At 39.3% G+C, this 23,835-nt stretch overlaps 1 protein-coding gene across 2 annotated transcripts; it reads left to right on the plus strand.

Annotated features, from left to right (window-relative positions):
* The first annotated feature begins 1,021 nt into the window (after positions 1-1,021).
* Positions 1,022-22,729, plus strand: swt1 (SWT1 RNA endoribonuclease homolog). Of its 2 annotated transcripts, none has more exons than XM_051376954.1 (17): positions 1,022-1,236; positions 1,551-1,623; positions 2,287-2,360; positions 2,469-3,519; positions 3,632-3,761; positions 4,496-4,597; positions 4,695-4,886; positions 5,990-6,083; positions 6,599-6,840; positions 7,242-7,390; positions 7,665-7,803; positions 9,913-10,052; positions 10,589-10,722; positions 11,018-11,164; positions 15,023-15,089; positions 15,218-15,285; positions 20,609-22,729. In XM_051376954.1, exons 2-17 carry the CDS (start codon positions 1,555-1,557, stop codon positions 20,706-20,708), a joined length of 2,898 nt encoding a protein of 965 aa, XP_051232914.1. In that variant the 5' UTR covers positions 1,022-1,236; positions 1,551-1,554; the 3' UTR covers positions 20,709-22,729. The 2 variants fall into 2 exon arrangements, with proteins under 2 accessions (XP_051232914.1, XP_051232913.1); XM_051376953.1 differs by having other exon boundaries at positions 1,022-1,141.
* Positions 22,730-23,835: the final 1,106 nt, after the last annotated feature.

A 23,835-nucleotide genomic window follows, 5' to 3' on the forward strand; every position in this document is an offset into this window, starting at 1 on the left:
TTCCTGTCGAAGATTATCGAAGCAGTCCGAGATTATTCCCTGCAGCTGGCACTACTCACATCTAATCTGTTGGTTGTCTGATTTCTTTCACCTTCAAAATCTTCAACAGAGCTGTTTCTAAAGCCGTGGTCCAGGGACCCAAAAGACGTGGCTCACTGTGACTGAGCAAAGGGAAGCAGGGTGTTTCTGAATGGAGCTACAGTGTCACTATGTGGCTTAAAACTGCAATTGCATAAAGGATATAAATCTGTAGTTTCTGATACTTAAACTGAAGCTGTCAAATAATTGTGAAGTACAATATTTCCCTCTGAATTGTAGTGGAATAGAAAGTAGCACGAAAATAAAAGACTCAAGGACAAGTAACTCAAATTTGTATTGAAGCACAGAACTTGAATACATGTATTTACAATCCACCACTGATTAATTCAAATTGTGTACTAGACACTGATTCAGTCGGTCTACAGCAGGTCAGCCGAACATGTAAAAAAGCAGACTGGTTTCATTTTCATTTATATATTCTGCCCCACACACACACACACACACACACACACACACACTACAGCATCTTCTGTTGATTTACTGTCTGGTTGTATTGCTGGAAAAGATCATGGAGGCTACAAGATGCAATATAATTTTCTGTGAGTGGAAAACTACTGACTTAACTGCTGTTACAGCCTTTATAATACGGTGTAACCTCGGTGTTGTTTGGGATATTGTGCAGCTGCAGGAGAGAACAGGTTCTCAAAAAGGTCAAGATAACCCGCACTGACTGATACACACTCCCAAATGACCTTCTGCTGTCTCCTCCTCCATTGTGAATGTCTCTCTCTCTTAAGGAGACACATATTTTTGCATGCTGTGTGTGTCTTCGCCTCCAGAACAACTCAGATTCTCCCGAGTTAAGAGCTAATACTGAGCTCAAGAACAACAACCAAGGGCGCAGACCTCCAGTCCAATCCGCGGCGGTAATGTAACGTTAGCGTTTAGAAGCAGGAATAGTCGCAGTAGAAGAAGAGAAAAGAGGCGGAAGTGGGGCGGGTGTTTGTTGTTGTTTAGGGAAGCAGTCGGCATTTGAGTTACTTACTTAGCTGGGATTTACACATTTAATCCTACAAGATGTGTTTTATTGCCCTGAATTAATGTACGCGAACATTTCAGACTACAAAGAAGACAGATAGCTTGTACTGTTGTTGTTGTTTTGTTGTTGTTTTCCGTCAGCTAGCGTTAGCTTAAACGGTAACGATTCAACTTTAGTCTTTTGTTTGTTTGTTTGTTTGTTTGTTTGTTTGTGTCTTAAATCAGCTCAACATGTAATATTCAGTAACGCTGGTATTAATAATAATAATATATAATACATTAGTGTGATGTGGATTTAAACACACAGTCATGTTTGTGTCATTACACAGTGACACAGTATTTAATCATTTGATATTCACATTTTATTTTGTCTCTGATTAAAATGACTAAAGATAATTCTGTATTAGTTAGATATACGAAGAAGGAACGTAGTCACTAAGATCCATGTCTGCTCTTCAATATCTCATTCATAGGAGAATGGGTAAAAAGTCAAAGAAGAGAAAGCGCAAGAAGTTGTCTTCATCCTCGAGTGAAGAAGATGAGAAGGTGAGGAGGCGTTCAGCACTGTTTACTATTGTTGCTGGGGGCTTTTGGTACAGATAAGATCCTCACAGTATCAGTATTGTGATATAATATAACGCTTATGTTTGTCTGGAATGTTTTTTTGGTGCTTTATCACCTTCCTGCAAGAAATCATGTTAAATAATCAGATCCAATATTGCCATTAAACAGTCCCTTTCATTGATTTGCAGTGTTGCCTAGAATAAACTCCAGTCAGAGACAGTAAAGTTAAAGCTACCACAGTTTAGTACAGCAAAATCTCTGCAGACAAATTTACATTGTCTCATGGAAGTCTGCAGCTAACAATCTCTTTCCATTGTATGTTAATCTGGCGATTCTTTTTCTCAATCAATCAATTATTCATTTTGTCTATAATATGTGATTTAATCTGAAAATAGTGCAAAATAGCCATCACAATTTTCCCAAAGCAGAAAGTAACATGTTCATATTTCTTTTTTTTTTTGTCCTATTTGAGAAGTATTTCGCATTATTGCTCAAAAAATGTCTAAAACTAATAAATTCATCAAGTTTTAGTTTTAGTCTCACATCTATATATTGTCTCAACCATTTTCTGTCAGCAAGTGTTTACTCTGTACTCTCACAACAAGCTGTTCACAAGAGATTTAATGTTTTTTCCCATATTTTTAGACATCCGAGGAACACGATGTTTCCAGAAATCACAAAAGTGCCAAGAAAAAGCGATATGTCAACACTCAAGAAAGGTTAGATACTCTATACTTACCAGCCCATTATTGTTAATATTGTTTAGTTAATTGATATGTTTTTAATGATCTCTGATTGTGATATTTTTTCTGTTCTTCTAAATGTAGCTGTTCCACAAAAGATGTCTCCCAAAACACCCGTCAGATCAAAAAGCCTGTCTACAGACCGACAAAAACACAAGCAACAGACCAGAATCCGGTTAACAAGGAAGAAGAATGTAGAAAAAGAAAAAGTGCTGTGTCATCCCAGTGGCATTGGTCCAGTAATGCTAAAACGTATAGTTCAGGGAAAGATTATACTGTCAGTGGGAGTGAGACTGGGGAAAAGGGATCCTCAAAACCTACAAACACCAACAATGCAGGTGCAGTTCCTCAGAGAACAGAGGAGACTTCTAAAGTCAGCTTAGAGGAAAAGTCTTCCCATTGGAGCCCATCCAAATTAAAAGAGCAGCTAAGGAGTCCCAGTCTGGTTTCTGCTGAACAGAGAGAAAAGGTGTGTTTTGTACTGAAGAAGAAGTGCAGAGCTGAGAAGACTGGACATGACAGCAGCACTATCAAGACCAGGGAACCAAGCAAGACCTCCTCCGTCTCCAAGGATTCTGTGGAGCGGAAGAGAAGGGAGCTGGTGAAGGAAAAGTGCAAACGGCAACAAGAAAATAAGTTTACAGCCCCAAGGAGCCTGTGTACAGAAGCAAAACCTCCCTCTGCATCTGCCACAAAGCCTTCCACTCCAGCCAAGCACACTACCTCAGTTAGCAGCTCAAATGTGGAGAAGAATGTCACTTCGATCCCAGGGAATATCACACCAGTGTCACATAAGACTGCTAAGTCGTCATCTGCTCAGCAACAAGTATGTTCAGTCCCATCACCTGTGCCTATTAAGTTTAAAATACCAAGAAAGGTTCAAGCAAGGCCAGTAGAGAGTAGCACCAGTGAGGAAAATGATCCTGTTTCTACAACCAGAAATCTCCAACGTGGGACTGAGCTTTCAAACTCAGGGGCCTCAGTTGGCAACTCCAAGCAGGAAACTGTCCAACAAGCTCACAGCTGTTTGGATTTTACTCCTAGTTTTCCATCTCAAGGACAAGATAAGAGGTCATCTCTGTCAGGCCAACTCCCAGTTTCGTATGATACAGTCACAGAGCCGTGGTGTGACCAGGTAATAACAAGCATTGAAAAATACATACAAAAACACATGAGTGTATTGTTGTTGTTGCAATGGTTCATAATGGCAGAGAGGATATTTGTATGTTGTTTGTTTTAATCTGTAGATGCAAGTGGTTGAAGAGCTTCATCTCGCCCGCTCTGAGAAGAGATTGGAGCTGAATGTAATGCAGAGCTATGGGGAACTCACCTGTATGGACATAGACCCACCAGAAGATGGCGCTGTAGACACACACTGTAAGTTTTATTGATTTCCTGAGAGATTGTAAATTGGGTAGACGTTAGACACTCATCATAAGTATAAACTCTTCACTCTTGGGCACCCGGTTAGAATCCGATCTGCGGCCCTTTGCTGCCTGTCATCCCCTCTCTCTCTGCCCCCCTTTCCTGTCTATCTTCAGCTGTCCCTGTCTAATAAAGGCATGAAAAGGCCAAAAACATTGTGAAAATGTAGTCTTAAAATCAACAAATTGTTAAGTTTAAAGTTGTATGTCTTGTAAGGACCTGACATTTAGTGTGATTGGTCTGAAACTTGATATATAGTTAATAATTACAGAACCTTTTTCTGCCTCAGAGTGACAATATATTGACAGAGTAAAATCTGTCTAGTCACATTATGGCAGTTTAATCTGTGGTTTGGTGCTGCAACAAAATTAATGAACTATAAAATTACTAAAATGCTCAAAATTGGATTTTTCAGTGGTTTCTGGAATCAGGTGTCCAAATATATCCTGGTAAATGTTGCAGTCATTTTAAGAACAAAGAGTAACCCCACTGAGGCAAATGAGAAAAAAGATAATGTAAAACATAAGCTCACATAATAAAGTAATGAAAAAATGTAATAACATTCTGGTCTGTAAACCTCACAGGCACTACACTTTCACTGAAATTGCTCTGCATATGATTTAATTTATTTTATTCATTTGTTAACTTCAATAACAAGCAATTCACTATTCCTTGTCTTTTTACAGGCAAACAACCCCCTCAGCAAGACCTCATCCTTGTTTTGGACACCAACATTCTCCTCAGTCACCTGGATTATGTGAAAAAGATCATATCTCGCGGCCTTGGAGGTGTTTAAAATGATTTTAGTACTTGATACAGAATGATTTCTGGCTTTTTCATCATTTCTTCAGTTCTTGCTTTTTCCCTCACTTCATTTTCTCTTAGCCGTGGGCTTCCCTGTAGTCCTGATCCCCTGGGTGGTGCTCCAGGAGCTGGATTCCCTAAAAAGGGGGAAAGGCCTGTCAGGTTCTGTGGCCCACCTTGCCACCCCTGCCATCTCCTACATTTACACCTCGCTGAAGAGCCGGGAACCTCACCTCTGGGGGCAGTCTATGCAGCAGGCCGCCGGGAGCAACTGTGAGTCGTTTGAAGAAGGAATTTTCAGTGCATTGAAAGTTGTATTAATTTATTACAACCAAGGATGGAACATAAAAGTTAAGGGTGGTGATTGTCTCCATAACCTGTCTAAGAGCCCATATCTGTCTATATCTTTCTACTGGGGACTGTTGGGTGTTATCTTAGACAAAAACATGATGGCTGAGCAGGCTAATATAAATGTCCCCCTTGGTTACAAAAGAGCGTGTATAAACATGACAGCAATTGCAGGCAAAACAAACACTTAACAGGGAAGTTTTTGCTTTTTCTATGGGTAAAAGCATCACAATAGAATTATATTTCCAGTTCTTGTGTGTTCTTTGGCTGTAAAAATTTTGTTTTGTTCAAGCCTGGTCCTTGATTATTCTTATTATATTGAGTTTGCATAATTTATTTCTTTGCAATTAAAACCAGTAGCCAGTAGCTTGACCGTGGCCTTTCTAACTACAGCCTTTCATTCCATGAATTAGTAAATTTGCCTCTCTTTGCTGCTAAGCAAGATGGTGGCTCATCAGTAGCAACTTGGCATTCAGTGTTTTGCCCAAGGATACTTCAACAGTGATTAGTGAATGACCTGCTCTCCCTCCTGAGCCACAGTCGGCCAACACTAACATAGACACTAGATGGCACTGACACTAAGCTGGTCCTCCAGAATTCATCATCATAATATACACTGTGTGCATCTTAAGGGCAGGGTTTACCCATGCATAAGGTATAACTGTATATATTATAGACCAGACTTACATTTTTCAACAGTGGTATGAGGATCCCTTCAAAAAGACGTGTGATAAAGGAGATTAAGCAGGGATATTGTTTACTATTTTAAGTATTTAGGAGCATAAATGCATTTAGTGTATCTGACCTAAAATCTCCATCTTGTGTCCTTCATCTTAGAATCTTCCTCCTTGTCTTTAAAAGAAAAAAGATATTCTGCACTGTTGTGTCGTGTGCTAACATGCTTACCATGAGCCATCAGTGGCCTGAATTAAACATGTCTCTTTGTCCTTAAATGGGTGTCATGTCTCTCACTCTTATCTTCCTCTTCTTCTCCCTTCCGCTTTATCTTTTTACTTCCTTGTCCCCAGATGGTCTTAATGCTGAGAATAATGATGACAGAGTGCTGCAGTGCTGCCTGCAGTACCAGAGTCTGTACCCAGAGTGTGCTGTCATCCTATGCACGTGAGTTCCCCCTCCCCCTTCGATATACTGCCGCTGCTGCAGTGTGTGTGTCCTCTGCAAATAATGCACATGCATGTGACTATGAGTGGGTCCAGCCAGATAGTTCCAGTTGGGATGAGAGAAAGAGAGGGCCAGACAGAGTAATTGAGCAAGAATAGATGTGCTGAGCAAGAATAGATGTGCTGAGCAGGGAATTCTGAGTTTAGTTCAGGGATTTTTTTTGGCTCACATAGTGAAGTGACCATTGTGTTCTTTCACTTTATTTTTCCTTTTGACCTATTTCTTTGTCTACTACTATTTCCAGATGCTTTTATTGTTCATTTTGCCAAATTAAAGGAGAAATTAGTGGGCAGACATTGGATTAGTCAGATACTTCTGTATTATGTGTTAGCCACCAAAACATCCAATCCCAGGCTGCTGTAATAGAAGTGATTGAAGCGTCTTAATGTTGCATTGCATCATAGACTTGCCTGATAAAACAAAAAAAAACATGTTATGCCCTCTTTCCTCTCCAGCAATGATAAGAACCTATGCAGTAAGGCCCTCTTGAGTGGGGTGAGGGCCCTCAGCAAGAATGATCTGGAGGCAGAGGTTGGGAGATCTACACATGGCTTTCATCCTCTAATAAACATTAAGACTTCCATGCCACCTCTCATCAGCCCTCAGGTCTCGTCACCAATGCTGAACATGAACTATACAACAGTCCAGCCACACAGTCAAGAGAGAACAGGCCTTTCTGTAGGACTCGTAGAGAAAGGTGAGCCAGGGATTAATGTGTTCTTCCTGCAAAACAGGAAATTACTTGGCATATTGCATCATGATCTAATAGTTAACTGCACATACCGTCCATGCACTTGCCATGTCTGTCCTGCCCTTCCAACTTTCCTGTTTTCTTTGCTTCACTCCATCTGTATTATATAGCTATATTAAGAACTAAAAATAGAAACTCACACTCTAAGAACAGTTGGTATTACACACACTGGAAGGTGCATTTACAGTGAAACAGCTGTCATATTACCTAGTGTGTATTTCTTGCTGCCATATGCTCCTGCCCTCTCCCCTGCTGCATATACACACGTACTCTGGTGTAAATGATACCTGTCGGCCTGCATCATGTCTCTACTCATTTACAATATGTTTGTATGTAACTGATCACAGATAACAAGCGGCTGAGCAAAAGAGAGGATGAAGAGAAGACAAAATGTCTTAGTGGATGTGTTTCTGAATTAGAAGACTGCCTGCGAGAGGTGCTGTCTGATGTTTTAGAGGTGGAAATGAAGGCCGCTTATGATGACCTCTGGCTAGAGGTAAAATTGTGTTTAAATTTATGTTTAAACCATATTTTATTGTTGTATTCATTTCTGGATGATAAAAGGCATTGGTTTTATCTTTGCATGAGTTTAAGGTATCTTGTTGGTTATCTTAAATTAGATTTAGATGTGTTTTGGGTGAAACTTTATGGATCAAATCTCCTTTGGTCATTTTGTGTGTGCTATACAGCAGTCTAGCGAACATACAGATTATTATTTTTAACATATTTTTCATGTTGGCTATTCAGTGTGTGTTTTCTTCTGTTACCAGATAGTTTATCTAAAACCACCATGGACTCTGCAAGATGTCCTGCAGTGTTTGAAAAAGCACTGGATTGCTGTCTTTGGGGACATCGTCCCACGCAGGAAACTGCAAACTGTTTTAAATCTCATTGACTTCTTCAACTCAGGTATGTAGGTCAAAGTACTGTTGTGTATTTCAGTGGTTTTCTGATGAGCACATATTTTCAAAATGTTTTTTTTTCCTATAAACAAAAACAGATTTTGTTTAAATGTTCAACCAAGTTTCATATTTAGTTTTGGGGATTTTGTCATAAATCCTGTTACAGGTGACTTATACATAACAATAATGTCTAAATGATTAAAAACAGCTACGAAAAAAAGATAATACAAACATATGATACGTAAAACAGATAATAGTGGATCGTCTTGTCAGGTAGACGTTTCTAAATGTAGGTTAGTGTAAACAGTCTCATCTGTCTTGGCCATAGTCCAAACACTGAAACAGTCAGTGTACAGTTGTACAATAACTTTAGAGAAATAAGATACCATAGAAACTAGTATAAATGTAGATTTAAAGCCAGTAAAGAAATTAGCATTTTTTGCCACATTGTTCAGACAGCTAATTCAAGTCCGTTTCAAAATCAGCTCTTCTTTAGTTGCGTTGCCATAAGCTGTGATTTCCAGTATAGCTTACACTGTGTGCAGTATGTCAGCTCTTAAGATCTCAGTGTGTTGACCTCTGGCATTGTTTTATTTAGAATATTCTCTGTTGCTGAGATTTGGGAAGGCTTGATAACCTTTGATGCCAGTTTACCAGGAGCTGATTTTAATCTTATTTTGAATGTGAACAATAATAAACTTGAGATACTACTTAAGATATGATAGATAAATATTCATATCTGTGAAAACGGCCAAGCTGAGCTACATGAGGTGTCTAAATGCAAAGATATTCTTTGTTCTGTGGGCAGTGGTGATGAGGTACTGAGTCATCCCCCAGATAAAAGCCTTACTCCTCTGGGGTATGACGTTGTCTGCCCTGCACTGCGCTAGAACCCTACAGAACTACATAAAGAATCAGGTCATCTGCTAAAACGGGACACTCAAATGTGTGTCAGAAAGATGCTGAGTCGCCCACTGCAGCACTTCTTGCTCTGGATCTGATCGCTGGATCTAATTACATTATGCTTACAGTGCGGTGCTGTGTGTGCATGCGTGTGTGTGCGTGCGTGTGTGTGCGTGCGTGTGTCTGTGTGTGTCTGTGTGTGTCTGTGTGTGTGTGTGTGTGTGTCTCAGCCTCTCTGTCCACCTGTGTGGAGGTGACTGCTACAACACTGGCACAATACTTTTTCATCCATCCAAGAATGTTAATAGCTCAAACAATGTAGTTTTGCCATTGCTCTGTGTATCCTTGGTACACTAGCATGATTTTGGATTTCTTGGTACCACGCAGTCTGGCTCTGTGCCAGGACTGTGAGAGTAGGGCGAGGAGGAGGAGGGGAGGAGGAGGAGGAGGAGGAGGAGGAGGAGGAGGAGGGATAAACTGTATGTGAGGCTAAGAACAAAATCTAGGAGTGGAAAAGTACTGCCTGAAATTTTCTGCTCTCCCTTGAGCAGGCTGTGAGTGTGTGTATATGTGTAGCTATACTTGTGAGGACAGCCTCCTAAAAAGGGACTAAAGCTGAATTTTAGGGCTAGAATTATATTTGCTTAAAGGTAAGTTAGGTCAGGCCTAGATAATGGTATCGCCTGTCCTGGGGCCCAGTAGATTTATGATGGCACAGCCTGACAGCCAGTGTAGGACTTCCATTGGAATGCTTTCCCAATTTTTGGCACGTTTTAGTGTGTATTGATAACAGTTCAGGTTACAGTGAGTGTTATTATAATGGTTAGATATCTGTTATGATAAGGCACCAGGGAATTAATGTAAGTGCATACAATGTCCGTTCAATTATTCAGTATAGCAAAAATAACAGTGTATCATGCAATGTGTTGTGTACATTGTTTTGCAGTTCTCACAGTCAGTCTGAGCTGACTAGTTTTTGGCAACAGCGTCTCACTGCCTGGCTGTTTTGTTTTCCATATTTGTATTCATAACAGTCCTTCTCACAAGGTTACACACAGAAAACATCCTCTCATGAAAAAGGTGTTTGCTATTCAAGTAGCACCTCTTCCCTTATGCCTAGGTCCACCAAAAACACCAACAACTGAGTGTATGTATGCCTTTATGTGCATCTACCTGCACACATCTGATATGTATCTCTTATGTTTTTACTCAGGTATAACAGTGGACTGTAGCACTACCTTAACCGCCCTCCAAGAAGCAAAGGAGCTTGTGAAAGCATTTCGGAAAAGTTCAAGCCGTGTTCCCAGTGCCATCTCCTTAATGGACAACATTTTCAATAAGCTACAACCGCAGGTCTGCTAGGAGCAATTTAAAATTTAAGTGTATTTCATGCAATCAGAGCTGAAATTTATTCCACTTCTGCTCTGTTCAAAAAGTGAACTCTTTGTCCAAGATTGCACAGAAATACACAAAATATTATACCCTGTTTTGTCTTGTATATTGTGTCTATACCCAGATTTAGGCCTGTCACACTAACTACTTTTGTTAGACAATATATCATACCAGAAGATACTTGCAATAAAAAATATTATTGTCATTTGAAGACCATTTTGTACCACCAACATAATGATTAACACAATAATGCAGGTACACTCTTTAAAAGAGCAATGCATGTTTAATTCTTAAGAAATTCATACATTGGAATTGAAATGTGGAAAAATAAAATATCCTAATTAAATAAAACCCTGCAGTTTATTCTGGCATCATGTTGGCTAAAATGTTACATTTACATTATTTTGTAAACACAACAGGCAATATTGAGGTCATCATAAATTATATGTTATATGAATCCATTTGTATAATAGCTCAATCTTTGTGTGTTTGTGTAGGGGGAATCTCCTGCCTCTGATGTTGTCATGAATGACGATGAAGATGAAGACAAACAACCCACGGCTGCTCCGGTCTCTCACCTGGAAGTGTGGGCCGTGTTTGAGAACATCTGGTCTAATGTGTGTCAAATAAGGTGGGTGTAAAGAGATTAGATTAATGCAGTGTTGGGATGATTACACTGCAGTGAGCATTTGAGGATGATGTGTTTTTACCTATTGTCACTAATAATTACTGGTTCTTTTTAATGGAGCAAACCACTTTGTTTTCACCTGGACCTTATGTCACCCAATGGATAATATAGAGCACAAATGGGGGGAGAATTTGCAAGAACAAAAGCAATACTTCGGAGGTTGTTTATTTTTATATTTATTTCGTTTTTCTTTCCATTCTGCTGACCTCTAAGGTCATTTTTTTCTGTCATGTTTCAGCTTGGAAGTGTTCAAAGCTCTAGGCTTTGACCCTCACGCTATGCTGAACGCTCAACCAGTGGGAGGTCCTCCACCACCACAGGATGCCTTGGTCTGTTTGCACAAACTGTCCTCCATGGTCTCACAGCTGCTCCAAGCCTTCAGCAGGTACCTCAGCCCACTCATAGCACTGCTGTCAGTCTTAATGTTATATTAAAAATTAATCACATCAGCTTGTATGTGTTGGGGAGAGGGGGTCACGTGTGGTGATGAACCCACAAAGAATTATCACCTCGGCTGTTCCCCTCAGCTCACTGTTATAGTTTTCCAGTCTGTTTTGTTTCATGCTCCCCGTTCTGTCTTGAAAAAGCTTTAAAAAACAACTGCACGCTACCTGGTCAGAAAAGTTTCGCAAGTAGCTGGAGATTAGCAGCTAAAGAACCAGGGGCCTCATTTATAAAAGTTGCTATGCACAAAAAAATGTGAGTATGTATATTTTCCCCCAAAAGATGAGATTTGGGGCACCCTGGTAGCTCGCTAGGTTGAGCACACACCCCATGTACAGAAACTGTACTGTCACTGTCCTCATCGCAGTGGGCCCAGGATCGATTCCAACCTGCGCAGTTTCCTGTCACTCATCAGCTTTCATTCATTTCACTAATAAGACTATTATTAAAAGCCCCCCAAAAATGAAAAAAAAAATGTTTTGATTTATATTTATTTTTAAATTTAACGATTTTATACAGAAAAGGGTATACACTTCGACACATCTCAGGTACTGTGTTCACAGTGCAAGGGCCATGCATTACGGTTTTTATATGTTTAAAGAGCCTGAGCCCTTAAGCATGAGAATAAAGTCCAGAAAGTTTCTGAGCAGGAATCTATGTGGCACCTCTGATTGCTTCCCTTGCAACACCCTCCGTTACTATTGTGTCGATCTCTATTCGTCATCCCACTCGTCCATCTGCACTAAACCCTCTGACTTAACCTTTCTCATACCTTTATACTGTAGGAACATCTTAAAACTGTCCTTCACCTGTCCTTAACCAGCCTACTCCTTCCTGTGTCCTGGTTATGTGTCGTGTGCTCTCGTAGCTCCCAGGCCCTATTTGGCATGTAGTGTGGGTCAGACTGTAATCTGCTTGACCTTGTAGCTTTTGCCTTATCACCTTTCCCATGACGCAACAGACAGCCTCTACACTGTAGCACTGTTTAGTTTCTCACAGTGCCTTCGTGAACAAAAATGCTAACAGTTATCCCTGGGACACCTTCACCTCCTGTAGGCTTTGACAGTGTGTACTTGGTCCTGCAGTGGTATCTGAAAACATTTGTACTTTTTAAACAGATTTGAACATCCAGCACTCACACTGGGGGGAAGCTGAGTGAGCTTTTTTTTTTTTTAGTGTAATGAGGAACCATAAAGAATTGATACAACTGGAAGATGACATATCAGCGGAGCTCTTAATGGTTTTTTTTGCTCTTCTTCTATCTTCTTTGATAATCACCATGTTTCTCAAGCTGACATCAGTCCCTTGCAGACATGTCCTTCAACTTCTTTTTTCATTAAGTCTGTGATGATTCACATTGCTGTCATGACAGGTGCAAGAAAAGATGCCACAATTCAGAACTCTTTCTACTGACTTGATATAATAGAAATACTTTAGGAATGCGGTCAGACTTTATTAATTCTCAAGTGTTCACAATCTCTGTCTGATTAATTATTTTTACCTTTCTTTTGCTCTCTCTCTCTCTCTCTCTCTCTCTCTCTCTCTCTCTCTCTCATACATACACATAAAACATCCCAACTTCACACAAACACAAAGTGCAGTCAGAGTCAGTACATTATTCATTACTGTGGATGTGATTCATTGTGACATTTTGGTCTCTTTGAGAGCAGCCAACAACAAACTCCTGACATCCAAAGGGCAAAGTGTCTGTTGATCCCTCGGTTTCATCCAGGTGGCATTCTGAACTCCTACTCTCTAGAGCTACAAAACCACTTTAGAAAACATTTCCTTTGATTGTGATATGCTCCTGAAAATAACTTTCAAGTTGTAAGATCATGAAATAAAAACCTAGTTAAAGCAGGACACATTTATTTAACCAAAACATATCATTTGAGATGTCAGCTCATCACTTATCTCTACATCTATGGGTGTGTTTCTTATTTCCCCCATTCCAGTTTTTTCATGTTGTGGTTTGTAATTGATCATATGCATTATTTCCTGTATCGTGTGTCAGCTTGCTTTGTTTTGTTGTATCTCTATGTCTCTACGTACAGGAAACATCTTGCAGTGCAAAACCTGTACAGGTGTTTTTAGATATTTATCTCTGTAATGACGTGGGAATGAAAAGGTAAAATGAAGCTTAAGTCATGCCGTTTTGTTCTCAGCTCAGTGGCTATAAAACAGACAAAACAGGTCTCTCAGATCTTAAGGCACTAAACTTATAAGTATGTGTCCCAACTGCACTTTATTACCACTTCAAACCTCTAGGCCTCAATAACTCCCCTGTTTATTGTTTTTGTCATAGAGTTTATGACTATTATGGTAGTGCTTTATTACCAGATACTTTGTGTTATCTGAAAGGTGTATGTTTTGCTTTGATGGTATGCACTCACTATATGTGTTAGGGCGCCAGGCGATCACCGTCTATCATTTCCTGTTGACGATGTGAAATTACATCTGTTGCAATGTCCTCAAATAGTCACTCTGTCGTTTGTAATGATTAGACTTTTTTTTTTTTTTTGCATGTCGAACTTTAAAGTGTGCAGACTCCATTGTTCTCACACTGACATCCGGAGCATATTTAAGACCTAAATCTGGTGATGGTGCAGATGTGTGCACAAAACCCCCTTGACACGTTCTGCCACAACTGCATCCTCTTTCAAAAACATTTTTTTTTTTTTTTTTTTTTTCAGATCGTGCTTTTCTCTCAACCTTATAATTACTCTGTGTGTGTGTGTGTGTGTGTGTGTGTGTGTGTGTGTGTGTGTGTGTGTGTGTGTGTGTGTGTGTGTGTGTGTGAGAGTCAGTCAGTGTGTGGCTTTGCTCAATTCTGTTTACTTCACTTCACTCAAATGTTTGGCTACAGGAAAATATGATATGAAAGACTCATATAGGGGTTGTTTAACACCTCAGTAATCCCTGTCTAAAATAACATTTTAAATACGATTATAATAAATTAAATTAGTCTCTTTCTGTAGGAATCTTTATTTGCAGTATATACTTTATGTGTATGCGTCTTTGCGATTGTGCAGCACTTATCTATGTGTGTATTAGGCTGCTCAAGAACAGTTGCCTAGGAGACAGCCAGACTCATTTTCACATGTTTGAGCAGAACTATGAGTCATTCTATACAGGCTATCTCTCTCTGTCTCCCTCTTCCTCATTTTTCCTCATTCTGTGGACACTAGATATGGATAATTTAGAAACTCTGCTCAGATTACCATTCTCTATTCCTCATCCTTCACTCCTTTACTGTCAGTACTTGCTCTCTTTTTGCCTTCTGTAATGATGTTAGTGAGTGTGGCGTGTGTTTGTGTGTGTGTGTGTGTGTGTGTGTGTGTGTGTGTGTGTGTGTGTGTGTGTGTGTGTGTGTGTGTGTGTGTGTGTGCGCATTTCGGTTGGGTGCATGGTTGTGGATGGATGAATAGACAGAGAAAGCATTCGAGTGCTGTGTATTCATTTTGTTTGCAGCTCTCAATATGTTCAGACTAAAGGTGTGCCAAAATATTTCATATAAACTAAAACCCTCTTAGAGAATTACATATGTATTCTTTATGATTCTCTTGAATCTGTAGGAAGGGGTTGGTGGGGGTTAATAAATGCTTATGGCACATATTTAAATCTACTATTTAAATGTTTTTACCATGGAGAAAACAAATGGTTATTTAGTTCAGGTTCACTGAATAGAAAAGTTCTGACAAAATACAAATACAGGTGCGATGATCAAAATATCACAACTTTTCAAGCTTCACCTAGAAAAGAGGTCATCAGTAAAATGTGTTGTTTTTGTTCATCACAGCGTCTTGTCCTCAGCCCCTGGTTTGGAGGAAGTCCAGACACTGCTTGGCATCATCGACTCTAATAAGGTTGGTGCCATTTCACAGTTATTGCTATAAGATTCGCCATCAATTAAAGTCATTTGACCGTTTTTGCTCCGCAGCAGTGGTCTTTGTCTTGTGGAGCTCACCTTGAGCACTTGCACTGTGTGTTTCAGATTGTTAATGTGGATTCCAGATTGACAGCCAATGACCTTCTTGATTGTTTCTCACAACAAGACTACAGGTAGGGCACACACGTACATAATAATAATAATGATATATTGTTGCTACAGAGCATACATTTAAATGGTTTCTTCTGTCACTGGTAAATCAGATTTCTTGACTCACATTCGCTACACCTGGAATCTCACTAGTCTTAAATATGACTGGAATTAAGTAGTTTTAACAATCCATGACAAGCCTAGCATGCATTTTATTCACTTTCTGTGGAGGTTAAGCATATTAAAACAAATTAAATAGATCCAGCACTGCTTTTGTTAGACATGCATCCACTGAGTTTGATGTGTGCATCTAGCAACAACTTTTTTTCTGATCAGATATCACAATCAAACACACTCAGGTTCTCTGAATTCTTGCACTCTTTGTTGCAGCATGCCCAGGCAGGTATGTGTGTTTTTCCAGCGTTGTGGCCGTTACTCTATCATAATAGGCCTCCTCATAGATATCCCCAGAAGAACTCTCACAATGGCGGTGGCCATGTCAACGATACCTAACATTTGTGACACTCATTATTAACATACTCCTGATGCTTAATAGATCTTTGTGCTTTTATATTCTACGGTGGGGAAACACCATACTAACCACAGGGCTGGAACATAATCCCACACACATTGTCTTGTAGGGTCAGGGTGTACGAATGGCAGCGAAAGTGGCAGTGTGAACTAAAGATAAATGTTTAGTCACCAGTTGACGTTAATTGAACCTCAGAGATCAAACAGCACATGGACTCCCAAAAACGCTCATAAAGTAAAGGAAGTGTTGACTTACATGCTTAACTAGGATCCCAGCTTAAGAGAGTTATGTGTCATTTCACAAGGTTATTGTCTATGTCATCTATCTATTTTAAACAGCTTATTTTAACCTGTGGCCTATATATAATTATTTTTAAGCTGTAAATTATAAGTATCTTTTAAGAAGAGGGTGGGATTTGTATGCAAAGAGGAGCTGCCTCAAGGACTGCTAAGTAACCTCTAACCTTTCTCTCACCCACTCATGTAACACAAGATTATCCTGCCTGTTTTAAGACTAAATATTAACACGTACAAGTACACAGTTATCCTACTTGGCTGCTTTTTCCTTTGCTTGTCACTAATAATATGATATGATAACATAAACTGTACTCTACCACAAGGAACTTTCATTTTGTGTTGATTCTGGTGGCCTCTAAAGCTGTAGAGTTTCTTTTATTTCATTGATTTCAAGGGGAAACCAACCAAAGAATCACTACATAGAAATAGTCAGTCTCCTCGATGACACCTTATTTGTTTATGTAGGTCATATAGACACATCAGAACTAAATTAAGCCAGTTAAAAACTCCTTGTAGTACGTTTAAACCACGGCTGATCTTTTTCTGAATTGTGCCATGTTTTTTTAAATTTTATTTAAATATTAAAAATAATATAATTGAAATGTTAGTATCAACTAGTTAAACTGGTTCACATTTGTAGTGCTGAAGTGATCAGTGAAGTGATGTCAACTTTTTTGACATTTTATAGAGATAACAAATAAATAATCAAAAAGCAATCAAATCAAAAAATGTATTTATAATAAAAATAATTGTTAGTTGCATCTCTAAATATTTGCTTATAATATATTTTGTGCTACATTTAATTTTAAACCCACATTCCCCCACAAATCTGTAACACAATGGACACATCCAGGGACACATCCAGGGAACCTTCCAGGTCCATCATGATGTGGTTCTGAAGCTAAATTGCTGCTGCATTTATGACTGCAGGTTGAACAGCTGCCATGGAAACGAGCCACAGTTATATGTATTCAACAGATTATTTATTTTCTGGCTATTACCGGTATGTATCCTCTCTTAATGCCCCCGCCTGACTGTCAGGAGCCATTTCTGATGATTTCATAACGTCCTAGAAGATAATGACTTTCACTAATACTATAACTGATTGTATAGCTCTTTCTTTTATAGATCACATGAAATAAATAATTCAGAATTAGTACTGTGGTTGTTATTATATTGACAATGATTATTATATTATCATGGCCAACAAGTTCTATCATCAGATAACTAAAGGAGTTACTTTCTTGCTTGGAATAATGATGTGAAACCATGATGGAACCAAAGCTTTATTTAGTATTAAAGACAACATCTGCTCTGTCACTTCGTGGAAGAGCTTTGCGGGCACTTACCAGTCACGTTACCCCAGCTTTCGTTACAACAGGTCACCACTGAAAGATATAGTTGAGCTGACTGTGTTGTGATTGTAAATATTTTATTTGATACATCCATGTAGCCCTTTACTCAGTGAGTGCATTATCTGTGGTGTTAAATATTTGATTTGTTCTCAGTGCGGTGGTATGATGTCATGGGTTATATAAGGCCTTAGGGAGGCCCTTTCCAGGCGCATGTTCAGTCATCGACAGAGAGCTTTCAGTACAAGTGGGCCTCGACTGGCAGATAAGCTTCCAGAGGCGTTTGTATAACAAACACCTTTTGCCTTTTATAGCAAAAATACTAATAATAAAGTAACCACTATAACATAAACTGAACTGTCGGTCTTTAGATACTTTGTTATTTATATGTCTGTCTGCAGTTTTTAGCTGTTTACTTGCTGTTGCATTTGGAAGAGAGAGCTATAATAAACACATTATAGCTCTCTCTAGGAAGGATATAGTATATGGGGCACTCAGACAGTTTTTGTCTGAAAGACAAGCATTGCACTTGTGTGTTTACATAAGCCCTTTTTCTGAATGCCGCCTCTTTTTTCTGTTTTTTTAAGGAGAGTGGGAGGGAATTGAACCAAACAAAACACAGATTTGTTTTCCTGTTTTCTGTTTCTCAGCTCAGTTTGCATTCTGATACATTACAGTCTAAGAAATGTTTGATTAAATGCAGCCTTACATCTCTTTGTACCTTTTCTGTGCACATGTGGTGCTCCAGTTGTCTGTGATTTTGTGTGTTTGGAAACCAGTGGAGTTATTTGTGTGAGACTGTTGATTTTGCTAACACCTTCTCACTATCACTCACTTGTGGCTGGTTCCTGAGGGTTGATATACGACGTAGCTTAGCCGTTGATTATCACAGCTAAAAGGTGAGAGCAAATGCCTGTATCGTCTCTCTCTTACACTGTGTGTATATGATTTCAAGCTCACGTGTCAACGTCAGTGTTTAACTTGCATTTCACTTATTACATAATTTATTGACTCAGACACACAACCTTAAACACTGGGTCCTTATCCAAAGCGGTCATCCCTTCCAGCATTATCTTATATCATATTTACACATTCATTTTATGTAACTCAACCAAACAGAATGACCTGGGGGAAACACCGTTCTGCTGTTTGATAAAACTAACCAACCAACAAGGAACGTCACATAAATAAATCAAAGAAAGCCTAGAGCCCTAAATTAGTTTATTTTCTGCTATTTTTATACAAAAGCTAAACAGAAGAGGAACTGCTTTGTGTTTGATAAGACAGATCAGACTCACTTTAAATGAAAAATGGATTCTAACTATATTAGAAATAGAAGGATGGACACATATAAGCTTTCCTTTTATCTTCTATTGCATATTATTACTAAAGTAGAACACTTTTACATTATTTACTAATGCTTAAACATTTTATAAGCCTACCCAGTGCCAACTTGTTATCATTAAGTGGCATTCCTTCATAAGCCTTTCTGTTGGTCACACTCTTAAAGTCAGTGTTTTGCTTTCAAATGAACTTCAAATGGAAAAACTGACTTAGCCTTATGTTTTATTTAAACCATACTGTCAGAGTTTGCAGTAAGATTTCAACATAAAAGCCAAGCCAAGCATAATTGGTGTAAAGTGAAAGAAAGAAATCTCAAAACGTGAAAAAAAAAACAATTAATGTTTCCAGAAAGTTTCACCTACTATCATTCCTTATTTTTCTTCTTCTGTTGAACAATAGATGGTGGAGACCAAGGGTTGGTCGCCATGGAGATGATCCATTGGTCCATAGCAGCATTATACAGTAGTTGGGTTTGGAGAGTGGATCTAATTGGAGGCTTTCTGTTAAACAGGACTGGCCTGAGATCAGTTATGTCATCTCAATGTATCATGTGGTTCTATATTCAGTTTAGTGCGAATCGTTACTATCTCCTGGGGATATCCATTAATTACCTGTCAGACACATTCAGGCCGTTATGTAACACACAGAAGAACTAGAGCTCTCCCTCTTTGTGTGTATACATTGTGGATGTGGGTCAGTGACTTTGTGTACCATTCATGTGCGTGACTGCCTTTGATTCTTCATGCAAGAACTTGACATGACCAGTTTGCGACCAGTCCGTCGTTGGACTTCGATGCAAAAAGCCTTTTCACACAGTCCCTCTGTGCACGGATCACGGTGGAATGAAAAACCAGATCATCTGAGGCAGGCCAACCACTAAACCTGGCAAAAGTGAGATTCCCACAGGTTATGAAACCGCACAGCTGCACTATTGAATGAAGAATGGGAAGTGGATGCATGGAGGTAGGGAGAGAACAGGGGCCGTCAACAGCCGGCAAATTCTGCTCTTTCTTTCCTCTTTCTCTCCTCCGGCAGTTACATAACGTTCCAATGGAAACAAAGCAGAGGAGGAAACAAACAGGCAACAAGCTCCCTCAGTGTCTCCGCTGCTTAGCAGCCGTTGCCAAGACTGTAGCAGCCAATTTATGGATGTGTTTGTGCTCACGGTGAAGAGCAGTTGTGTGTATAGGTTGTGCATTTGTAACTGCATGGATTTATCTGGTGTTGTAACCAGAAAAATGTAATTCAACTGGGGAAAAGTGCGCGTAAATAGCGGCCATTGAGACCCAGCGCTTCTGGAAGCCGCTGCGGCAACAGTGGCTCTTTTGTCTGTCGTGGACATTCTGTGCCGAACATAATCAGCACATAGAAAGTTCACTCATCGAGATGTGTGCGCAGTGCTGTCCGGGTTCATCCAGATAGCATGATGTGAATAATGTACAATTCTGCACTGGAGGATTTATTATTTTATCGTTTATGTGAGGTTTAGATTCATAACATTTTTTGGCTGCTTATTTAAATTGATTCCTTGGGTATAAAAAACACTACGACACTCAAGTAAAATCAGGGTGTATTCTTATTACGCATATTCATGACATAATCATAGACTATTTGATTTTAAAAACTAAATAAAAACCAAATGTTTTGGGGGAAAAGTCTAAGTTTTTATGTATTAATGTCCCCAGATTTAGATTCAAAGCCCCATCCATTTATAATCTATACAAAGAACACACAACGAAAGACACAAATACAGAAACTGGTCCAACCTTTGCAGAAATCTTTGTGTCTTTGTATCTGATCTGTCTCTTTACTTGTGTTCCAGGGAGAAGCTGAGAGTTGGAGGGAACCAGTTAATGGATCTAAAAGGGGCCCTGGATCGTTGTGTTGGGAGCGTTGGTCAACATATCACCTTTACCACGTAGTCCTGATTGGACTCAGCCGAGCAGAACCCCCCCGAATAATCTGATTACTTGAAGAAAAAACTGTAAGTTAAAGGGATATCTGCCCGCACCGTGTCCCTGGTGACTGAAGCTGTTTACCTTTTTTGTTTTTTCTGACACGTTGTCGTGTCCCTGAAGGAATGGATGTCTGTGTATGTTCTCCATCATTCTTATACTTCATACAGCATCTGGCTGATTATTAGTCTGTTTAATTCAACTGCATCAAGTACTGTTTTCAACGTTCTCCAATATTCCTTACTCTATTTTACACAAGGTTGTCATCTTTCCCCTTTCACAGGGCTTTTTATGTCTCAGTTCACTGGGTCTATAAACATTTCTGCACATAAAATATTGCATTATTTTGTTGAAAGGGATCTAATCACAGCACTGGTTTTCATTATTATTATTTATAATTTTATATTTGCTTTTAAAACAGTTTGTAACATGGTGTACAAACACATACGTTTTTATGGTTATTTAGTAATAGCAACAATGTTTGAAGGTACCCAACCAGCCAACAATGGCAGACAGCCTTTTTTTAATGACTATAAATAACTATATTTTAATGTCTGTTCATTATATTTTAACCCAGACCCTGTTAAAGTGTTGTTTCCCATTATTTATGATACATGTTCAACTTCACAGAGCGTTTCAGTTTAAAACACTACACCTTCTCAGTGGTCTTAAAGGAATAGTACGACATTTTAGTAAACACACCTTTTCACTTTCTTGCTGAGAGTTTGATGAGAAGAACGATACAACTCTCATATCAGTCCATTAAATATGAAGCTAGAGCTAGGAGACAATTAGCTTAGCTTAGCATAAAGACTGGCAGCAGGGGGAAACAGCTAGCCTGGCTCCGTCCAAATCCACCTACTAGTTTACGAATTAACACAAACCAAGTGTAAAAATGACAGAGCTTTGGTTTTTATGTGCTGCTTATTTCTTGGCCAGGAAGAGTAACTTCCTTGAGTCTTGTTGTCACCGTGAGGTTGCCAGGAAACCACTAGAAACTCCAGCAAGTCACCACAGCCCTCTTAACTTTACTCTGTTACAACCCGTTCACTTTGCAAACCTTAAGCGAATATAATATATTTATCCAGCCACAGGCTGTATCTTTAAAGGCACTTTATCTCCCCACAGGCGTCCTCTGTTTGCCTGGAAAGATTAAAACGTCTACCCAGGACGAAACCAACATTTAGATGGAGATGCACAGTCTTAAGTGTATGATTTAAACAATCATTTTAGGTTGACCATAGATATCAGTGAGATCATGAAAATATGAAGATGCAGCTTGCTTTTGCCTGCTGGATAACAGGTGAAAAGACAATGTGTTTTGGTTTTTCACCTAAGCTAAAGCTATGTGACCAAATTACAACAGTAATGTACATCACACACACACACACAACTCCCATGAAGCCAACTCTTCTTACTCTTGGATTTTGTGCAGATTAAATAAACAAGATGTAACACGTTGAGCTTTAGAGTTGCTGGCAGGCAGATTTTGTTATCATTGGAAAAAGCCAGTCTGACTGTTTCTCCAGTCTTTGTGCTAAGCTAAGGTAACTGTCATCACATTTAGCTTACGGATGTGAAAGAGTTATCGATCCTTGCGTCTAACCTTTGGCAAGAAAGCGAATCATCTTTTAAAAAGTGCCGAACTATTCCTTTAAAGTGAGTCCAATGAGACTGACTGCCCTCTGAGCTTCTTGTTTACAAAATCATGATGTTTGAAAGCCAACTGCTGCACTGTTAAAGTGTCCCAGTGAGAAGCTGAAACTGAATGGCTATTTCTTTGAAAACCGAAGCAATTGGTGAGTTTGTGTCATGCACAATCAACAAATAACATTTCAGTAATCTTGTTTGAAAACCAGTGAACCTACATTTTCAGCTTTTTGCTAGTTTTAGTTGATTTTTAAGTAAAAATGTAAATAATTTGAGAACAAAATATATTTTATGTGAAAGAGTTAAATATTTGCAACAAATTAAATGATTTGAAGTCATTGTCTTGTTTGAGGACTTATTTTTCTCATCTGCATCATTTGCTTCCACTGATCTGATCTGAAGTGTTTTCCAAAGTAATTTAGCCTCAGTAATCCAGTATAATTCCCTTCTAGTGGCATTTCCTGTCAGTTTAAGTAGTAGTATGTGTAGTTCAGTGTGTGTGCTGTGACTGATATTCTGTGTGTGTGTGGTGACTAAGGGGATTAGAGCACAGGTGACGCCGGCAGACAGGCCAAGATTACACCTGCTGCTGCTGTGACACGAGGCTAAAGCATCAGACGTCACGCAGGAGCGGGGGGGGACAGATAATGAGGGAACTTCCTGTCTCATTACATCACAGCTGTTACTGAACATTTATTCAAAAGTTGTAGTGTTGGACTTTTTGTTCCAGAGCTCTTGCGTCATTGGTGAACTTTCATGGAAAAACCCACCTAATCATTTATAAAAGTGCGCATTTAAAAAGCTCACCTTGACTCAAAGGACCCTTGACCCTTTCTCTTTTCAAATACTGTACGAACATGTGCCTGGATACCGTGAAACAGCTTTTAGACCATTTTGTTGATGTGATGGAAATGTCCCTCAATATCCAGAGGAACCACCAGGTTTATCTCTTTCAGAATCCTTTTGTCTGAATTTCCAGTGCTGTTATGTGTGTGTGTGTGTGTGTGTGTTAAGTGAAATATGTACACAAGATCCAAAAATGACTAAATAGATATTTTTAATACTATATTTGCATTTACATTTTTACAATACATTATGCCTTATGCTTTTGTTAGTCTCTCTCCTTCGAGAGTTGTATAAAGCCAAAGTAAAAAGAGGAAGCCAGCAAAAATTATTCCCAACTAACTGTGTAAGGGAGAAGCGTGACGGGACAATAGCACACATAGCTGTGGTAAGGCAAAATACAGACTCAGTGACCAAGCATTTAGCCCCTGCTTCCGGCAGCAGCACTTGGCCCATATGCAGCTTTTTCCTACTGTGACTGTCAGGTGCGTCAGCAGAGATTATAGGAAGCGGACTTGTGAATGATTGCAGGGCAGGGATTTAATAAACTCTGAATGGCAGTCAGAGATGTCTGAGGTCATGCAGATGCAGTCAGCTCAGC

This window comes from Dicentrarchus labrax, unplaced genomic scaffold (genome assembly GCF_905237075.1).
Source record: "Dicentrarchus labrax unplaced genomic scaffold, dlabrax2021, whole genome shotgun sequence".
NCBI classification, from domain to species: domain Eukaryota; kingdom Metazoa; phylum Chordata; class Actinopteri; family Moronidae; genus Dicentrarchus; species Dicentrarchus labrax.

Coding starts and splice junctions, on each gene's coding strand:
- swt1 (XM_051376953.1), top strand. Junction 3,520..3,631: donor CAGAGCCGTGGTGTGACCAG/GTAATAACAAGC, acceptor TTTAATCTGTAG/ATGCAAGTGGTTGAAGAGCT. Junction 7,804..9,912: donor CATTGACTTCTTCAACTCAG/GTATGTAGGTCA, acceptor GTTTTTACTCAG/GTATAACAGTGGACTGTAGC.